This window comes from Archocentrus centrarchus, chromosome 21 (assembly GCF_007364275.1).
Source record: "Archocentrus centrarchus isolate MPI-CPG fArcCen1 chromosome 21, fArcCen1, whole genome shotgun sequence".
Classification (NCBI taxonomy): domain Eukaryota; kingdom Metazoa; phylum Chordata; class Actinopteri; order Cichliformes; family Cichlidae; genus Archocentrus; species Archocentrus centrarchus.
The window spans coordinates 10,194,281-10,211,852 of NC_044366.1; the positions used below are offsets into that span (position 1 = coordinate 10,194,281).

The 17,572-nt window shown below is 37.2% G+C and overlaps 1 protein-coding gene across 1 annotated transcript in view; it reads left to right on the top strand.

The window, feature by feature from the left end:
- The window catches only part of lrp1bb (low density lipoprotein receptor-related protein 1Bb), a 283,944-nt gene that overhangs the window by 247,310 nt on the left and 19,062 nt on the right, over nucleotides 1–17,572 (top strand). Inside the window, 15 exon segments of the mRNA XM_030757634.1 lie at nucleotides 455–571; nucleotides 3,534–3,640; nucleotides 6,527–6,659; nucleotides 7,452–7,558; nucleotides 8,531–8,663; nucleotides 9,040–9,162; nucleotides 9,355–9,477; nucleotides 10,694–10,834; nucleotides 11,123–11,257; nucleotides 11,890–12,009; nucleotides 12,128–12,369; nucleotides 12,657–12,880; nucleotides 13,577–13,683; nucleotides 15,944–16,060; nucleotides 16,339–16,512. Of these exon segments, the coding sequence (XP_030613494.1) occupies nucleotides 455–571; nucleotides 3,534–3,640; nucleotides 6,527–6,659; nucleotides 7,452–7,558; nucleotides 8,531–8,663; nucleotides 9,040–9,162; nucleotides 9,355–9,477; nucleotides 10,694–10,834; nucleotides 11,123–11,257; nucleotides 11,890–12,009; nucleotides 12,128–12,369; nucleotides 12,657–12,880; nucleotides 13,577–13,683; nucleotides 15,944–16,060; nucleotides 16,339–16,512 (2,103 nt within the window).

Sequence of the window (17,572 nt, forward strand, 5' to 3'; positions counted from 1 at the left end):
TTACTTTTGGCTTAGGTGAAATGAATGTTTATATCCAGAGCAATAACCAAGCTTCTAATGAATTCTGAAAAAGACCAAATTAAAAAAATATCCTTACCTCACTGTCAGATTTTCTCTTTCTCTGAGGAACTGAACGAGGTTGGGTTTGGTGTAAAACCAAACCAATAATCTTCAGCACGTGTTTGGAAATGCTTTTTTTTCTTAAAGAATGTTCAATTTTGTCGACTTCCTGACACAAATTTGTTGAGGATTGGTAGCACAGTCAGGTATTTTATCTTATGGTGTGTCAGCGTCTTGAGTGTGCACTGTGTTTTGAACTCGGTGTCAGACTTGTTCAGGGAAACCCCGAGGAAATGATGATTCCACATTGAAAATATTATAGCTAGCACAGTATTAATATTCATGCTCTTTGAATCATTTTCATCTTTGTGTTTGTTTGCTCCTGATGAAAAAGATGAAAAGACCTGCGGACCTCATGAATTCCGTTGCGAGAATAACAACTGCATCCCAGACCACTGGAGGTGTGACAGCCAGAACGACTGCGGAGACAACTCAGACGAGGAGAACTGCAGTGAGTACCTGATTTTTTTCCCCCTTCAGTTAGCTTGGTTTCTTTAGTTATATGTGTAGCATGCAGTTGCACAAATACAATCATAAACAATTTGTAAATAATAGCAATTGAGCATTTTTGTCTAATTTTAGTTTAAGTCACAATCTGATTGTAGGAGTAGCACACAAAGAGTTGTACTTTTCAACTCTTTGATGAACGCAGTAGTCATAACTGGCAGGTAAGAGAACCGCTGTACTAACAGCCTCTTCAAAAGCTATTTGCTATCAGGCGCTACCAGGAGATCAAAATAAAAGTGTGGATTGCAAAGATGCCCCTTCCTTTAAATCAAGGCATCCTGGCTACTTAAAGTCTGCTCTGTGTTGGTATAAATCATGCCTGTGGTGTCAACTACTTTTTTTGGATGTCAGAAGAAGAATTATGGCACGGCTGGAAAAGGCTACAGTAGCATTTCTAAAAACCTGGGTGTTCATCAATCCATATTAAGACCAACTGCCTTCTCATGGCAGAATTTCAGCACTGTTGCTACTCTCCCTAGTAGTAGACATCCTGCAAAGAGCACAACATGCAAGTCGGAAACTTGTGAAAAAGAAATCGAGAGTAACATCAAAACACCTGCGGGCAGCTCTACCACTTGCTAAAATCTTGATCCCATTACAAGAAAGCAATGAATAAAAATGGCTTTAACGGAACCACAAAGGAACTCAGTGCTCAACCAGGAAGAAATTTAAGGCACATCTAGAATTCACAAAAGGACACCCAGATGTCCCACAGAGCTCGAGAGACAATGTTCTTCAGACAGATGAGACAGAAGTTGAACTGTGACAAGAATACATTTAGTCAGTTTGCAGCCAAAAAAAAAAAAAACACTGCACCAACAGTAAAATCTGTACAGTAAAACTGTGAAGCATGGTAAGGGGCAATTTTGCTTCCTGATGGCACTGACAATTTGCAGTAGTTGAGAAGCTTAGGGGGAGTCTTGTAAGGCACTAAAACAGTGACTCGAAGCACATATATAAATCAACAATGGAGAATGGATGTAAAAGAAGAAAATTCAGATCTTGGAAAGAAAGAATGGGTCAGGGTCAGCATCTACGTTATGGATAGGCCTTGGGGGTCCAGGACCACCCCCACAGGTGAATTCTGTTGATACACTTCAACTATAAGTTAAACTAATTCATACAGTTTGATAATGAAAAACTTTAACACCTGTGTTGCGTATGAGTTATTCCAGTATGAGCTCAGTTTAATTACTGGGTTCACAGCAGTTTAGTGCTTCTGCAGCATTTGTGGTAACCGGCACGGGTGAGGAGGACACTGAGCGGATGGGAATATGCAGGTCAGACTTTCGGAAGTACCCCTCATGTCCATTTGAAACTAAAAACAGCTCGTTCATCGGCTTCTGCAGCTCGTTCTGAAGCATGACCCTATTTGAAAATTGCCAAACAAGTGGAAATGTTGAGGATATTGTGTGCTCACAGTCCACTGCCCTAGTGTGTTGAGTTCATTGATCCCCTTCTTCACCTAGAGAAAACATTTCTCCTGTTTGTCTCCTGCTTTTCCTCTGCAATCTAAGACAACTATTTTTGCACTTTTATGACCTTTTAGTCCCACAGGATCCATAAAGATTTTCTTGGAACAGTTTGCGTTGAGGGCAGCACGGTGGCGCAGTGGTTAGCACTGTTGCTAAGAAGGTCCTGGGTTCGAGTTTGCATGTTCTTCCCGTGTTTGTTTGGGTTTTCTCCAGGTACTCAGTCACAGTCCAAAGACATGCATATTAGTGGGTTTAGATTAATTGGCGATTCTAAATTGCCCGTAGGTGTGAATGTGAGTGTGAATGGTTGTCTGTCTCTCTGTGTTGGCCCTGCAACAGTCTGGCGAACTGTCCAGGCTGTACCCTGCGTCTCGCTCTATCACAGCTGGGATAGGCTCCAGCCCTCCACCACTACCCTGAAAAGGATAAGTTGAAGAGGATGGATGGACAGTTTATATTGATATTCTGAAGAACAGGAGTTCTCTGAAGATACCTGACTGTTCCTCCCAGTGACTCAACCACCCCACACCTCTCTCTAACGCACACATACAAACCTTTTCAACAAATCATCCAAACTCTTATTATCTGTGTTATTTCTCCGAGGTTAATTTGAGGTTCAGATTCTCTCTTCTTTGTAATTTACACAATTTTTATTTTCTTTTGTTTAGATATTTATCATCACTTTTGGAAGAAAACTTTTTATTTACTTATGAAATGACACTGGTAACCCACTTTGCTAAGTTCCTCATCCTGCTGTGCATTCAAGTCCTTGTATGTCTGTCTGTGTGAGGGGAATGGTTTTGTCTGCACATTATATGTGTGCTTTTGCTGAGTGTGCATAATATATGTGATTTATTAGATGCTATTTCCCCATACCTATTAATGTCACTTAAAATGCAAATAAAAGCCAGTCAAGTGTTGGACGTCAAAGAATTAAGCAGGTGGACCCACAGACAATAGAGAGGCTGCAAATCCGATTTTGCTGCAATGCCTGCTGGGAGTCTATGTTACAGCACAACTCATAATACACATCCTGAGTTAGCTAACAGTCCGTGATAACAAGGGGAGGGCCCAGGCAGTGGATCTGATGCAGCTGTTTAGTTGCGTCCTAATGTTGTCCTCAGGGACAGACTTGCACTAAATGGCAAATACGAGAATGTTGGCTTCAGAGAGTATGCTGCCCCGCTTATTGTGAGAGTAGAAATGAATGTATTTACATCTTGATCAGCTTTGCCACTTTATCCACTTCTAATACAAAATGACTCTAATTAGATAAAATGATGGTTTTGCCAAGGCATTAGCATGTGATCCTAAACACAGAACATTTGGCTGATAGCTGCATCAAGGGATGGCAGTTTGCTGAATATGATACTGGAAAAAGAATCAATTTGCTTGATTTTGTATCTTTTGTGTTTTGTTTTTCCTGCTCAGAGCCAGTCACCTGTAACCACAAGGACTTTGCTTGCGCTAATGGAGACTGCATCTCCTCCAGATTCCGCTGTGATGGGGACTATGACTGCTTGGATAATTCAGACGAGGTCAGATAGAAGTACATATAATTAGTGTGAATCTAAGATAGAGGTAAACAAACCCAAGTGTGCAACACTTTATATTAACGTGTGTTAATGCATGGAAAATTGATAGTTAATTGAAACTTTAGTTAATAGTTGTTGTTTTGTTAGTTTTTGCTTGACTTTTACTCTTCACAGATGAAGAAATAATACTAATGCTTAGTATTTGGTTTGTAGAACATTTTCTGAATGTTTGTAAAGTTGCAATATCTTATAAAACTTTATAAATAGGTAATCATGTGTTATCTGTCTATAATTTGACTATTTTGGCTGTACTATAGAATTTGGGTGTATATTACAAAGTTATAACATATTTATAGTACTTGTTTTAAATTACTTGTTTTCAATTGTTGTTGAGCTGTTTGGTTAGGTTTAGGAAACCCTTACTGCTGTCAGGGGACCAACTCTAAAGAACCGCAGCAGTGAAGCTGTGAATGAGAGTAAAAAAGTATTCATAAGCTAAGCACAAAAATAGTTAAACTTTGGCATTGGCAGAGGTGCAAGTTTTTCATGGGCGCAGCCCACATCCTCAACTTTGCTGCTCAACCCACAAATGCACTTTCCTTATAAATGCGGCACCATTTTAAGGGGAAATAAACAGTATTAGGTAACTAACAGTTTATTAAAATAACAGTTTCATATAATGTGCAATGGTTGTTATAAAGTGTTGCCCATAAATGCTACTACAAAGGCTTGAGTGAGTTTTGAGCAACGCTAACTATTTTCATGTATCATATCAATGTTAATTAATGTTATAAAATTATGGATGTCAATAATAAGTAACATAAAAAATACAGGGCACAAAAATGTACTATTCTAGAGACAAAAGGACATAGATAGGCTTAACACTTACAAATCACAGTGTACTTGAGCCAAATTATAGCATATGGATAGTGTAATTTAGTCTGCTATTGATCCCTTGAAAATGTCTGTCACTATCTGAGCTTGCAGCACAAGCATGCATTAAATGTCCAAATTGGAAAAGAGAACTGAAATTAGATGGTTATATTGCTGCCTGCAAAGAAGATAATCCCATTTTAGCCATAATTCACTGTGCTGATCCAAATCTCCTCGTCATGGTTGCCACATTCCAAAACAATGCCAGACAGGAAATATCACCATGATGAATTATTGTACCTTCAAGTACATTAGTGCATGAAATACCTCGTATTCATTTTCTTTTGGAAATCCTAATCCCCTGTGCCTTTCAGCAAAACAATGGCTGCGTGTTTTGTCCATAAAGATGCTTCGTATCTTAATTCATAAAGCCTCAAATTTCTGTTGTAATTATACGTTCTTATAATATGGGACAAAATTAACTTAAATATGCCTTTATCTGGCATTTCACAGTGTAAATAGATTTTTGTGGGATTCATACAAAAAATGCCCCATCAGTGATAATGATGCAGTGTGATGCATAATTCAAGGACAAAGGCTTGTTATTACGATTCATTATTCTTGTTAATTTATTGCTCTGTTCAACATTTGCACAGCAATTTTTACATATAATCCTCCTCCATGCAAACTAGTGCAACCCTAATTAACCCTTTATTATGTGTCTCCCCAGTGCCAGCTTTCTGGGTCAGCGCAGTCAAATAGTTTCAGGAGAGAAAGTTTTCCTTTCAATCAGCAGTTATTATTAAATGTAGTCATTCACAGGAGCCATTGTGTGGTTGAATGCCCACTTTTATTTACATATATGTGGTGAATGTGTTTTTAGGAAGAACCATTTTGGTTTTATTCATACTGAATTCAAGATATGAAGTTCATCTGCTTTAAAGAAAAGTACATGCATTTATTTTTAATTCCAAGATGGCAAAACTCAGAGGCTTTATTTTATTTTATTTTACTTTATTTTATTTTCATTCCGAGAGGCTACTGGCTAATCTGTTTTTAAAAAGACTATTTGAAATACATTGCAAAGAGCAGGGTCTCTTCACCAGTTTTTCCCTTTCAAGCCTTAGTCAGCACTAGACTTTGTTCTGAAAATAGTATTTAACAGCAGTTACATCATGATTTCATAACAGAGTGCATTTATATAGTGCCTTTGTAGTCATATCGATCATTTAAAAGTATTTTCCACTACAAACCACATGCACATTTATAGAGCCCTTTTTCTAATACTGTAAATGCATATAGCCCCTTCTCTCTCATAGACACACATTGATGCAATTTTTGATGTTAGGTTACTTCATCATGTAAACCACAAACCCTTCTGAGTAGTGGAAGACTGGCTTTACCTCCTGAGCCACAGAGTGCATGTGATTCATAGTGTTGAGGATGTTGGTTTCTGCAGAATATTTCACGACACTGTTTTCTAACATTAGCGATCCGTTCACAAAGTTAAAGTGTTAAAACAATAGTTGTGTTCCCATGAACATTTCTCTTCATCACTCCTTTTGTCAGCCCTTTGTTACATGCCTTCATTGTGACCGATGGGGACAAAAAAACCGCTGTTTTAGCATTCCCGTGTGTTACATTTTGGATTAAGTATGTTAGGTGCGTTGGCACATTTTGATGTTATTTTCTTTTTGCACTCATGATTTCACATCCTGTGTGCCAGATGGACTGTAGATAGGACAGCCCTAACAGGAAAGTACAAGAAAGGGAACGCAGAGAATTTTAAACAAAAAAAAAATGAGTACTTTGACTTTGAAGATATAAACTTGATTTTACTGTCAAACTGCTAAACTTTATTTAGTAATTTCAAATGACTTTGGAACATATTTTGCAATGGAAAAATAAACATAAATGTTTGAAGTGAGAAAATTTACATTTCAGTGTACGTGTCCATATGAATCCATCAGCTTATCCTGTATGGGTTTTTTTTTTTTTTTCTGTATTTAATTACAGAAAGATTGTGAGGCGCACTGTTCAGATGACCAGTTTCGGTGTCACAACAATCTCTGCATTTCACTGAAGTGGCTGTGTGATGGCCAAGAAGATTGCAAGATGGGTGAAGATGAAAAAAATTGCCAAGAAACAGGTGAAAAAAAAATAAATCCCACTGTTTCTAAAAAAAAAAAAAAAAAGTACTACAGGGCTGTAGGAAGAGTTCCTAGACCATTTCATTTTTTCACCACTTTTGCTCTTTGTATTGCATAAGAGTGAAGAATCTGTATTGCATAAGAGTGAAGAGTTCACTTTATAGCTATTACACAGTTGTAGGTCAAAGAAAGCATTTTATTTTTAGTCAGTCGCTCAGAAGCCTAGAAAAGTACTGAGTGTTATTTATTGTGATTCAGTTTAAGACTCGTGTAAGGTCATCGCTGTCTACAACCAACAGTCTCAAAATTTCGCTTGTGACACTGGTAAACTTAAATGCTTATTATGGCTAAAATTTTTATTTAAAACAAAGTAGCCATCATATTTGGTAATAATTGTTGTACTGATTTCATGTCCTTAAGATGCTGCAGAGTGCACACTGACAGTTATGAAAAGCTAACAGGGATTTTCAGAAATTCCCTCAATTGCAATCACACTGTTCACTGCTAATTTTGGCTGTGAAAATAAAGTGTTTTCCAATACAATGAAAGAGCATTTTATAAAGACATGGAAATGGACTTAGTCCTGTTGATTGACTCATTACCGGTCAAGCTCCATGAGCCACTTTGCTGAACAGCGTGTAGTATACGCATAAGCTCTTACACCACGAAAAATATTTGTAGTTTTACTGTATTTTTAAGTGACAGGTTTGAATATTTAATTCCAGTTTTAAAGATCTTGTGAGTTATTCCTTGGCAGGATCTCCAAGTAACACACTTTTTTCTTTTTTTAGTTGTCCCTTCCTGTTCTGTGAATGAGTACGTGTGCTCCAGCGGAGGCTGTGTGTCAGCCAGCCTGCGGTGTGATGGACACGACAACTGCCTAGATGGCTCAGATGAGGTCAGCACACCTTCGCAATAGTCAAATCATCCACCTTAAAAAAGTGTAATAATTTAGCTTTGCAGTGCACAGTGCTTGAACAATAAGAACGTTGCTTTTCATGGATTCACCCAGGATCAGTCAGTGCTCCCGTTTATCCAGACTTCAGCTTGATGACTTGTGGTGTTTGTATAACAAATTAGCTCAATTATTTCTCTATATGTTCAGTATCTTTTGCAGGGAATTCATCTTAGAACAAAATTGAACCAAACAGAACAAAATTGAAAACAGCTGACAACTTGTATCATGCAAGAATGGTGTTGGTTTCCAAGTAATATAAGCTCCACATTTTTTTGGGGGGCGGAGGCTTGACAAAGGAGAGAGGAAATGAACAGAAGGTGGAGTAAATGGTGTCATTATGAGTTATTGAACAGAGAGAGCAAGACTAAAGATCATCACTGTATGTGTTTTAATTCAGTTACTTCTTTGTTCTGGAGTGAATGGCTTTTAAGACTGAATGAAATATATCAGTCTGTGCTCTCAAATGTAAGTTTAGCTCCTTCTTTTGTCCCATCATGATGACCTAAAATGCCATTAGGTGAACTGGTTTAATCTGTTTGATCACGAAACCTCAGTGTGCCCTAACTCAACTCATTAACTCTTTAAGGAACACATATTAAGGAATATTCCATTATTTTATAAGAAGTTTTGCACATGTTAAAAAACTGAAGTCCTTGAGAAAAAAAGGCTGCCAAACTAACTAAAATATACTGTAGGTTTTGCTATATTTTCTGATCTTCTGGTTCTCTGGGGTTATAAAACATTTACCTTCATGTACCTAAAAATATGTGGAGACAGTCTCCTTTATCCTGTCTTTATGTTAATCAGAATGTACAGTACCAGTCAAAAGTTTGGGCACACTCACGAGTGTACCCAAACTTTTGACTGGAACTGTATCCTCGGCTCTGCCTGCATGCCCTTCTTTGCCAACAGATTGGGTGTGTGAAGGAGTGCAGAGAAGATGAGTTTCTCTGTCTGAATCGGGCTCACTGTATCCCTCGGCGCTGGCGCTGTGATGACGTGTTGGACTGCATGGACCACAGTGATGAAGAAAATTGCAGCCAGGGTAGGTATCGGTGTGACCTCGGTGATATTTGATGTCTGAAGGTAAAAAAAAAAAGTGCTTTCTTTATGCTGTATAATTGAACAGGGAATTCATTTGAGCGGCAGCAGAGCAGTTAATATAAAAGGGGCAAAACAACAGAGAGTGAGATCCAACAGAGAGTGAGAGGAAGAACAAGAGATCTGGGATGAGAGGAAAGACAGGAATAGAAATAGACTCTGCTTATCCACATTGTCAGGATCATTATGTAAAAGCATCTGTTATTAGAATCTTGTAATGGGTGATTTATGAGTCATATTTTACATGCTTGAATGATTTTTTGTTCTTTTTTTCACCTGAGTAGCAGTGCTAAAATTCTTGTTGCACTGTGCAATTGCAGGAGCCTTCTTCTGCCGGGCTGATGAATTCATTTGCAACAACACCTTATGCAAACTCCACACATGGGTGTGTGATGGCAAGGATGACTGTGGAGATAACTCTGATGAAGATATAGACATGTGTGGTGGGTTGAGATTGTCAGTCACAAAGATTTCTTTTGAACTAGTTGATGCATATTTCATAGACCACTACTTTTCTATCTTTCAAGAGGGAATATTTCATTGTCTTTTCATAAAAGATTTTATGCAGTTATTTATTTATTTATAGTTTCACTGAAAGACATATCCATTAGCTTTTTGTGTCATTTGTTCTCTAGCAAAACTTCCCTGCCCTCCTACAAGGCCATTTCGTTGTAGAAATGATCATGTGTGTCTGCGCGCGGACCAAGTCTGCAACAAAGTGGATGACTGCGGTGACAACTCAGATGAAGAAGAGTGTGGTGAGCACAAAATGCGCCAACACAGATCTAATGATGCATTAAGCAACGTTTATGTGAAAATATAATTATGCTCTGTTCATCAAATTAAGTGCAGAAGGTTAAAAGCTCCCCTGACGTAGCTGTCCTTGCAACACAGCAGTGCAAATATTGTTTTATTCTCTTTGAAAAATCCATTTTATCAGCCTAGAAGTATTAATTGGAGTCGGGAGAGAGAGGAAAAAAAAACTTTGGTTCATGATCTTTTAATGTGGAAAAAACGTGGAATGCTTTTTTTTTTAAAAATGTTGTTTAACTAAAATAATTTGAGAGTTGCAAAGGCTTGATCCCAGTGCATAGGATGTTCTTGGTCCTACACTGATGTGAGGCAAGTACTTACTGGTCTCTGGGCTATCTGGTCATGCAGTTCTGTGTAATTTTAGAATCCTGAACACAGTTGTTGTGTGTATAAGAGTAGTACTAAATATGCTGCAAATCAAGATGAAAGGCAGGTCTGCAACTGCATGTTAAATGGGAGATTTAAATGTACTTTAGAGCAGACAGGAAGGAGAGGGACAAATCTTTTCTCTCTTCTATCAGTCTCTCATTGTTTTCTCCCCTCCATTCATTTCCCTCTCTGATTCCATTGATACAATGATCCATCTCCTACATCAGTTCATTACCTCTAAGAATTGTATGCTTCTCCCCTCTATCCTTCTGTTCAATCTGAACTTAATCTTATTAATCTCCTTATCCAAAGCTCCATCACTTCGTTATATTCTTTCCTCTTTCTGTTATGTTATGCGTGTCAAACTTTTTCTTCATGTTTTGTAAGGAAAGAAGGCGACAGAATAGTTAATTTAAGTAAAGTGATGACAAAAATCAAAACATGTTGAACACCTCAACATTTTTAGAGCGAATAATTAGTAAATAGCTGTTTATTTGATTTATTTGGGCAGCAGCTGCGAACAGACTCTTCATTAAACACCCAGCATTAAAAAGCTGCATATAAAGTCAGTATGGGACATTGTTTTATGAGAGTTATTTTCAAAGTTCAGTGAAATCTAAGTAGTAATTTGAGAAAAAACAAAGCTCCATACTAGATGGGCTTTAAAATATTAGGTCTTCAGCATGCTAAGTCTTTCAAAAGTAGGTAAAGTAAGGTAACATAGTTGCACTTGACAGGTGCCCATGAGTTGATGTTGTCTTTTCAATCTTGACACTGTGTATGCTGAAGCAGAGGTTGTGACTGGAAGACCTCGACCCTGTGGGAAGACGGAGTTTACCTGCAGTAACCGACGCTGCATCCCAATCCAACTGCAGTGCGATCTCTTCAATGACTGCGGGGATGGTGGCTCAGATGAGCAAGACTGCAAGGCATGTAAGTACAACACAAGTTGACTTTAGCAAATACATCAAAGACGCATTCGGAGAGATGAAAAGTACCAAATGTCACCATGATGTTATCAGAAAGCTCAGCAATTCCCTCATTTTCGATGGAATGTTTTGTTATTTATGTTAATATATGTACGCCCATGCTCGAGGTGTGGTGTGTGCTATATAAAAGATGGAGATGCCCCCTTGGCTTTTGCACATCAAAAGAGAAGCTCAGTAGGTGTCTAAGATGCAGAGGGCTGATGTGTAATCAAAGTCCTGTCTTTATTTGTAGTTTCCAGTGGAGATGTATGTGGAAAGAAAACAAATCCATGTGGAGAGGATGCAATTTGCAACCAGACAAATGCTAATTCTATTTGCCAGTGCAAACCTGGCTTTAAGAGGAATCAAAAGACAGGCCAGTGTGAAGGTAATATTTCATCATTTTATTATTTTTCCCTTTAAGGGGTAATGGGTTTAGTCATTTCAAGTTTAATTTATGACATGAGTAGACAAGTTTCATAAGAACATTTGGCTTGGACATTGCACAATAAGATATCAAATGGCCAACAGATTTTTTCCCCTCTTATTGGACTTTTATAGTTTGAGCAGCAAATTGGGATATTTGTTCCTTTAGTTAGATTACAAGAAATCTAAGAGGAAAATTGGTGAATCTGGTTGAAGAGCCAGTAAAAGCTAATATATTGCTAATAAAGATTTTGATACAAAAACTGTCAGGTGTCACATGCAAGAGGTAATTTATTGTAGTATTGTTGTGAATAAAAAAATCATTAGAAAGTTATAAAACCAATCTTTGCATTTTACAGCTTGAGAAATAAGATATAGAAATAAATGCATCCCTTGAGATGATTATTTTTAATGTAAAGTCTAAATGGACACAAATAATGTGACTATTTCAGGTGTTTAAAATTGTGTCACAGTATGATGCAAATGTATGCATAAATGTCAACAAGAATATTATGTATTTCATACATACTGTTATGTGATCATGAAAAAAAATACTAATACATCATCATCAATGAGTCTGTTTTTTGTTTCCAGAGATAAATGAATGTCTGCAGTTTGACACTTGTCCTCATTACTGCATGAACACTAAAGGATCTTATAAATGCACATGTGACCGGAATTATAAGGAGATCAATGGCAACTGTCTGGCAAAAGGTATGCTCCTAAAATTGAGTATCAAACACCCTCTGTTCCAATTAGGTGATATAACTTCACTGTGTACATGAGTAAAATTGTTTGTTTGTTTGTTTTTACACATCAACTTATCGGGCAGGACCAGAGGAACGAGTGTTCTACGTAGCCAATGATACTGAGATCCGAAGCTTTCTATATCCATTTAACCAGAGCCATGGATACAGACTGCTCACTCACATTGAAGACAATGCCCGAATTATTGGGATGGATATTCTGTTTCACCACCAAAAGTTTATCTGGGCTACCCAGTTCAACCCCGGTGGAATTTTTTACAAAGACACTCTAGAAAGAAGTCAAACTAAAACAAATGCCAAAAATATTGTAAGTATTTTTTGTCTGTATTAAACAAAACAATAGGGTACATTTTGAATGTATGTCAGATACATTCATAACTGTACTCATTAGAAAAATCAAAAAAAAAAAAAAAAAAGAAAAATCAACAATTTATGGGAAATACCAACTGTTTGGGTTTTCTGTATGATAAGAAATACATGTTTTTGTTTTATATTCTGCATTTTCATAGCTTTGTCTTAATAGAAAGACAAGTTTGAATGAATGTATGCACAAAAGACTTGAACACCTGACATTCTGACTTTTATCGATTGCAGTGTTCAGACTTCCGGAGACCCAGAGATATTTCTGCTGACTGGATTACAGGGAACATTTATTGGACTGATCACTCACGGATGCACTGGTTTAGTTATTACACAGCCCACTGGACTAAATTACGATATTCCATAAATGTGGGCCAACTTAAAGGACCAAATTGCACACGCTTGATTACTGATATAGCTGGAGAGCCATACGCCATCGCTGTCAACCCCACTAGAGGGTGAGTATATCGTATATAGGGCCGTGAAATGGTCCACATTCACATACTTTTCTGATTGAGGGCCATTATTTAATACTACAATGAACCAGTGTTTTTTTGTTTGTTTGTTTGTTTTTGAAAACGTAATCAATCTCACATTACGTAATACCTTAATACTCATCAAAAATGTAAACATATGATTAATTACTCAACTATTCAGCTCAGTAGATTAATCAGTTACATTACCAATTACGTCACTTTATCTTGCCAGTCCAGCTCCAACAAAGGTGTGTTACAACAACAAACCCACACGCAGTTGTGATTCATCACTCTATTAATTAATCTTGGGTTTTCCAAATGTTCTCATTAGTCTCACAATCTGACACTGCATCAGTTTGCAAATAGACGTAAGAAAAAAAGACTGTGCATCCAGTGTTAATTCGTTGTGGATTTTAATTTACAATTATAACCAACGTGATATTAATAAGGACAGATGTATTTTTTAAAAATTGACACCATAACACACTGTTGGTTGAGGTAACTGTGATACAGCTGTACGTTATCAGGCTTTATGTATTATAGGTATGTATTTATGATGCTAAATCAATGCATATTTGATGTAGTCGTTTTTTAATTTTTATTATTAATTTTATATAAGCACCATTTTACAAGATGATGGTGTCACAGAGGTACAATATTTCATTTTATTCCTTACAGAATGATGTACTGGAGTGTAATAGGTGATCATTCTCATATAGAGGAATCAGCCATGGATGGCTCATTACGGAGAGTACTCCTGGAGAAAAATCTTAGGAGACCCACTGGTAGGTGTTTCCTTTATTCTTTTTTTTTTTTCTTCCTGTGGTGCGTTTCATCATTCTTCTCTATCCTAACACACACTGAATGTTTTTCCCTTCTCATTAAACTAAACACTACTGTGTATTTTCATGTCTAAGAAAAAAAATGTAAATAGACACTGTTGTATACACCAAGTACAATAGTAAGCACATTTGACAGCAGTGTATAATATTGAATTTTCTAACTGCCTAATTAGCTAATGTAAAATATTCCATCAACACAAATAACACTTCACACTTATGCCATTATAGTATGGAAATATTTGCTAAATTTGTAAATTTGCTCACTTCCAAAGAAATTAAGAGTCTCTACTTTTATGGTAGTTTCATTTTAATGGAGAAATACAGAATGTCAACCGAATATCATTGATTTGCATATCATTGAGTGGAATAAATATGCTGGCTCCCACAGATTGTTGTGTGCCCATGTGGCACACAGATTACAGTCAGTCAGTCAGTTACAGATACTCCTGATCTTAGCTTATGTGTATAAAGCACACCTGTCCACAGAATCAAATTCTTCCATTCCAACGTCTCCACCACCACGGGCAAGACCAAAGAGCTTTCAAAGGACATCAGGGACAAGAGTGTATCAGCAAGAAGCTTGGTGAGAAGGTGACAACTGTTGGTGCAATTATTCAGAAAAGGAAGAACTATAATATGATCATCAATCACCCTCAGCGTGGAGCTCATGCAAGATCTTGCCTCATGGGGCGAGGCTAATCATGAGAAGGGTGGTAGATCAGCCCAAAACTACACAGGAGGAGCTTGTTAATGATCTGATGGCAGCTGGGATCACAGTCACCAAGAACACCACTGGTAACTCACTATGCTATAATGGAGTGAAATCTTGAAATCTTGCAGCACTCAAGAAGGCACATGCACAACTTGCCAGTTCCATCCATCCATTCGCTTCCGCACATCCTGTTAAGGGTCGTGGGGGGGCTGGAGCCTATCCCAGCTGTCATAGGGCGAGAGGCAGGGTACACCCTGAACAGGTCGCCAGCCTGTTGCAGGGCCAACACAGAGGGACAGACGACCTTTCACACTCTCATTCACACCTATGGGCAATTTAGATTAGCCAATTAACCTAACCCCAGTAAGTAACTTGCCAGTTGAACATCTAAATGATTCAGAGAAGGCTTGGAAGAAAGTGCTATGGTCAGATGGTCAGCTCTTTGCCATCAACTCAACCCTCTGTTTTTGGGGGGTCAATGGATGGGGACATGCACTGTAAAATCTTGGACGAGAACCTCCTTCCCTCAGCCAGAACACTGAAGATGGGTCATGGATGGGTCTTCCAGCATGACAATGACAATGACCAAAAAGATACCTCCAAGGCAACAAAGGAGGTCTTTGCAAACCTGGTGACCAACTCAAGAAATGTGATGATTGATTTCTTTATAAGTGAGCAAAGTTACAAATTCAACAAGGGATCAAATAAATATTCCCCCCACTGTATATGGAACACAGTAAGATGATCTGTTTATAGTGTTGCATGTCACCAACAAGTGAAAGCCTCATCAGGTTTGCAATTATATGTAAAGTATATTATGACCCAGAAGCTATTGTGTAATTTCAGCAAATATGAATTTGTTGAAACATTGTAAATACACACTATATATATATATATATATATATATATATATATATATATATATATATATATATATATATATATATATATATTTATATTTATTTTTTTTTTTAATGTATCTAGCTCTAAAGATTAAGCTTTAAAATGGTATCTAAATATGTACATAGCAGCACAAAAGCATGTACAGCTACTTGTAACGTGTTAGTATGCCTATAGGGAGGCACTTAGTGCTGATCTAGTTTTGAAGAGCTGCTTTGGCCTCCTTAAATTCAAGGATCCAATGCTTTGTCTTGGTCACACAAAGAGGAATTCATCATCAGTGGAAAAATGCAAACCTATTTAAATGCTGCAGCCAGGTGCTCAATTGTCTGGTCAGACTTTGGGGAAAAAGTAAGAGTCACTGCTTCGAAATTGTAATATAGCAGTCCCTAAACCTTATTATCAAAATGCAACATTATTTTTCAGTATTTTCAACATAAGCATATTAAATATTTATGATAAACAGTCAAGATGAGATAAAAACAAAAACAATGTTGATCTACAATGATCTGATCCTCCTCCGAGGGATTCCCCAGTGATCCCTGTGTAATTTGTCGGGTAAATGAATCTCTTACCTTCATCCTCCCACAGGGCTGGCCATTGATTATTTCAACCAACGTATTTACTGGGCTGATCCTGAGCTCTCACAGATAGGGAGCATGAGATTGGATGGCTCGGACCCTCTGGTGACAATCAGCGACAGACATGGTAAACCCAAATGGAAAAGTCCAACTTTTTCATCTAAACAAATACTTTTCATGCTTCTCTTTGTTTTTCTCAACTTTTTATCAAATAATTGCCAGAGTAATATTGCTTTTGTGTCACAGAAGGTTAAAGTTCTAAACAATATCTGTTAACACCAATCCTCTTACACACCGCATTTGTCCTTCATCCTTACACCTCAGGATGCAAACTTTCATAAACTCAAAGTGTGCTGAAAAGAGTATCTGACTTTATCTGCTTTCTTTTCTCTGCTGGATCTTTAGGAATCTCCCAACCATACAGAATTGATATATTTGAGGACTACATTTATGGAACTGAGTTAAAACATGAAGTCTTCAAGATTCACAAGTATGGGAAACAGTCTGTAGAATTTCTCAGTTTGGGCGTGGAGAAGCCCACTAATGTTTTCATCTCCCACCGTTACAAACAGCAAGATGGTAAGTTGCCTTGATATTCAGAATTTATGCAATCTGTATAAAATCCATTTGAGGAAAAAGGGAAATTTTCATTTTAAGTTTCATTGCTTATTTTCTTGGTAATATTGTTTGTATTGTAGTTTGTTTGTTTTTTTATCATTTTCAATTCATTCTTAGCTTTTAAAGACTTTTTAAAGACAGCCTGTAAAAGACACACAAACACCCAAGAACAATATTTTTGAGGGCATACAAGACAAATAACATAACTATTAACAGTTAACCTTGGTAACTAAGCATGTATTAGAGCACAGGTACTGGACTGAAAACAGTAGTACAATATTTAGGTGTGACTCTTTAAAAGAAAGGTCATAATAAACATAACATGTATTAGACATTGAAGGTTAATTTAACAAACCATATTTGATAAATTATTCATTATTGGCAGCTATGTGGATGATATGAGAGCCACTGTAGCAGGTCTGTAACAGTGAGGCGTCATTATTTTATTAAAGTTCATTCAATTCATTTAATTTATCTGTTACCTCTGTTAGGACAATATTATGTGGTGTCATTTGATGTAATAGGATGTAATGCAATTATCAAATATACGTGCTATTTGAAAATATTGTTTTTGAATGTTTTGCTTTGGCAACAAATGCACCACACTGTGAAAGGGGGTGTGTAGTGCTACAACAAACACTGAAGGAGAACTTTAACTAACAAGATAATCCAATATGCAGTGTATTATTAGTAATGAACATTCAATTTACTGGGTACATTTGAATGATACTGTATACATATAAGATACAAAAGAAAACTATTACCTAACTATATGTTTCACATGTGCAACATAAAAAACACCCACCTGTTCTCATCAATAAAGCCATGTTCTTCCTCTACCTTACTCCAAGTGATAAACCATTGGAGTTATTTGTTCCATCTCTGGTCTTAATGGTTAGAGGGCATCAGTCAGCTCAGTCTTGGTCAGTTTTTCACTTAAAGGACAGCTGTTCTATTCACTAGAGACTCATTAGGCCAGCCCTGTAGTGTATAGTGTGCAGCCTGTGTACAGAAGATATGC